The following is a 1,004-nucleotide window of genomic DNA, read 5'->3' on the forward strand; positions in this document are numbered from 1 at the left end:
CGTCTCAACGTTTACTTGTCTCAGAGCGAGCTGGAGTGGCGAGGGCACTGCATAGTAGAGTTCGCTAGTGTGAATGTGCGCAACAAGCAGTTCTCCAACCTGCAGGGGTATTTTTCCCACGGCGTGAGTCGCGTGATCCGATTCTTTCAGTTGCACTGATGTGTTCGTTGGCTACGACTGGGAGGTGGCAGAGGAAGTTAATGAGGAGCTGCTGAAGCAACTAGCGTCCGAGTTCGGCGTCGTCAATCATGCGAGAATCCCGGCCAAGTTTCGGCCGCCCTTTAAGAAAGATGAGAAAACTCGTCCATTCGGTTTCGTATCTTTTGCGCACCGGGAAGACGCAGTTAAAATGGGCCGAAAAAAGAGCCTTCGAGCTCCCGGTAAGCGAAAATCAGCAGCTCCGTTCCGCTCGCAACTGTGCTCCCTTCAGGCACTGGTGCTGACGGAAGAGTCGTTCTGTTGCGCCCCAAACTCGGTAAACATTTAGATGGTCCATTGAAGAGAGTACCCGTGAAAATCGGTGATTACATCGAGGTTCACAAAACGTGACTTTCCATCGGTTTCGAGTTGCGTTATACCCCTTATAGGAGCACTCGTGGGGATCTTCTGTCACTTTCTAGTCTACATGTCCCTCCCTGCCCACTTTCCCATCGTGCGCCCCGGTTGCACCGAGGTTTCTACTAAGTTCTTCGACTGCTTTCGAGAGGCTTGCCAGCCAGAAGGAAACGTCGAGAAGGCGCGTACGGCAGTACAGCGCTGTGAGAAGGAACTTGAGGTGGGCTTATTCAGCCGACTCTTCCCTAGGCATGTGGTTTCAGGAATACAATAAGTGTTTCGAGGAGAGCTTGAAGGGCCGTGCTCAGCCTGTTGTTCTTACTAGATGGGAACAAGTCGAAGAGATGCTGAAGGATGACGATTGATATAAACCAGCATGTGTCATTATATTTACGTTTCCTGTTGACCGATTCACCCTCGAGCAAACCAGTAGTCCCACGATATGAGGA

The 1,004-nt window shown here is 51.2% G+C and overlaps 2 protein-coding genes across 2 annotated transcripts; both read left to right on the forward strand.

Moving 5' to 3' along the window:
• Positions 1 to 349: 349 nt before the first annotated feature.
• On the forward strand, positions 350 to 549 carry Pmar_PMAR022705 (hypothetical protein; the record flags this gene model as incomplete). Its single annotated transcript, XM_002786015.1, has 2 exons — positions 350 to 380; positions 431 to 549. 2 exons carry the CDS (start codon positions 350 to 352, stop codon positions 547 to 549), a joined length of 150 nt encoding a protein of 49 aa, XP_002786061.1.
• A 76-nt stretch (positions 550 to 625) lies between these two features.
• Pmar_PMAR022706 (hypothetical protein) lies at positions 626 to 920 on the forward strand (the record flags this gene model as incomplete). The annotated part of the gene is made up of 2 exons (XM_002786016.1): positions 626 to 775; positions 819 to 920. The coding sequence occupies 2 exons, from the start codon at positions 626 to 628 to the stop codon at positions 918 to 920; spliced, it is 252 nt and encodes an 83-aa protein (XP_002786062.1).
• Between the last annotated feature and the right edge of the window lie 84 nt (positions 921 to 1,004).

This window comes from Perkinsus marinus (genome assembly GCF_000006405.1).
Source record: "Perkinsus marinus ATCC 50983 genomic scaffold scf_1104296931930, whole genome shotgun sequence".
Taxonomy (NCBI): domain Eukaryota; phylum Perkinsozoa; order Perkinsida; family Perkinsidae; genus Perkinsus; species Perkinsus marinus.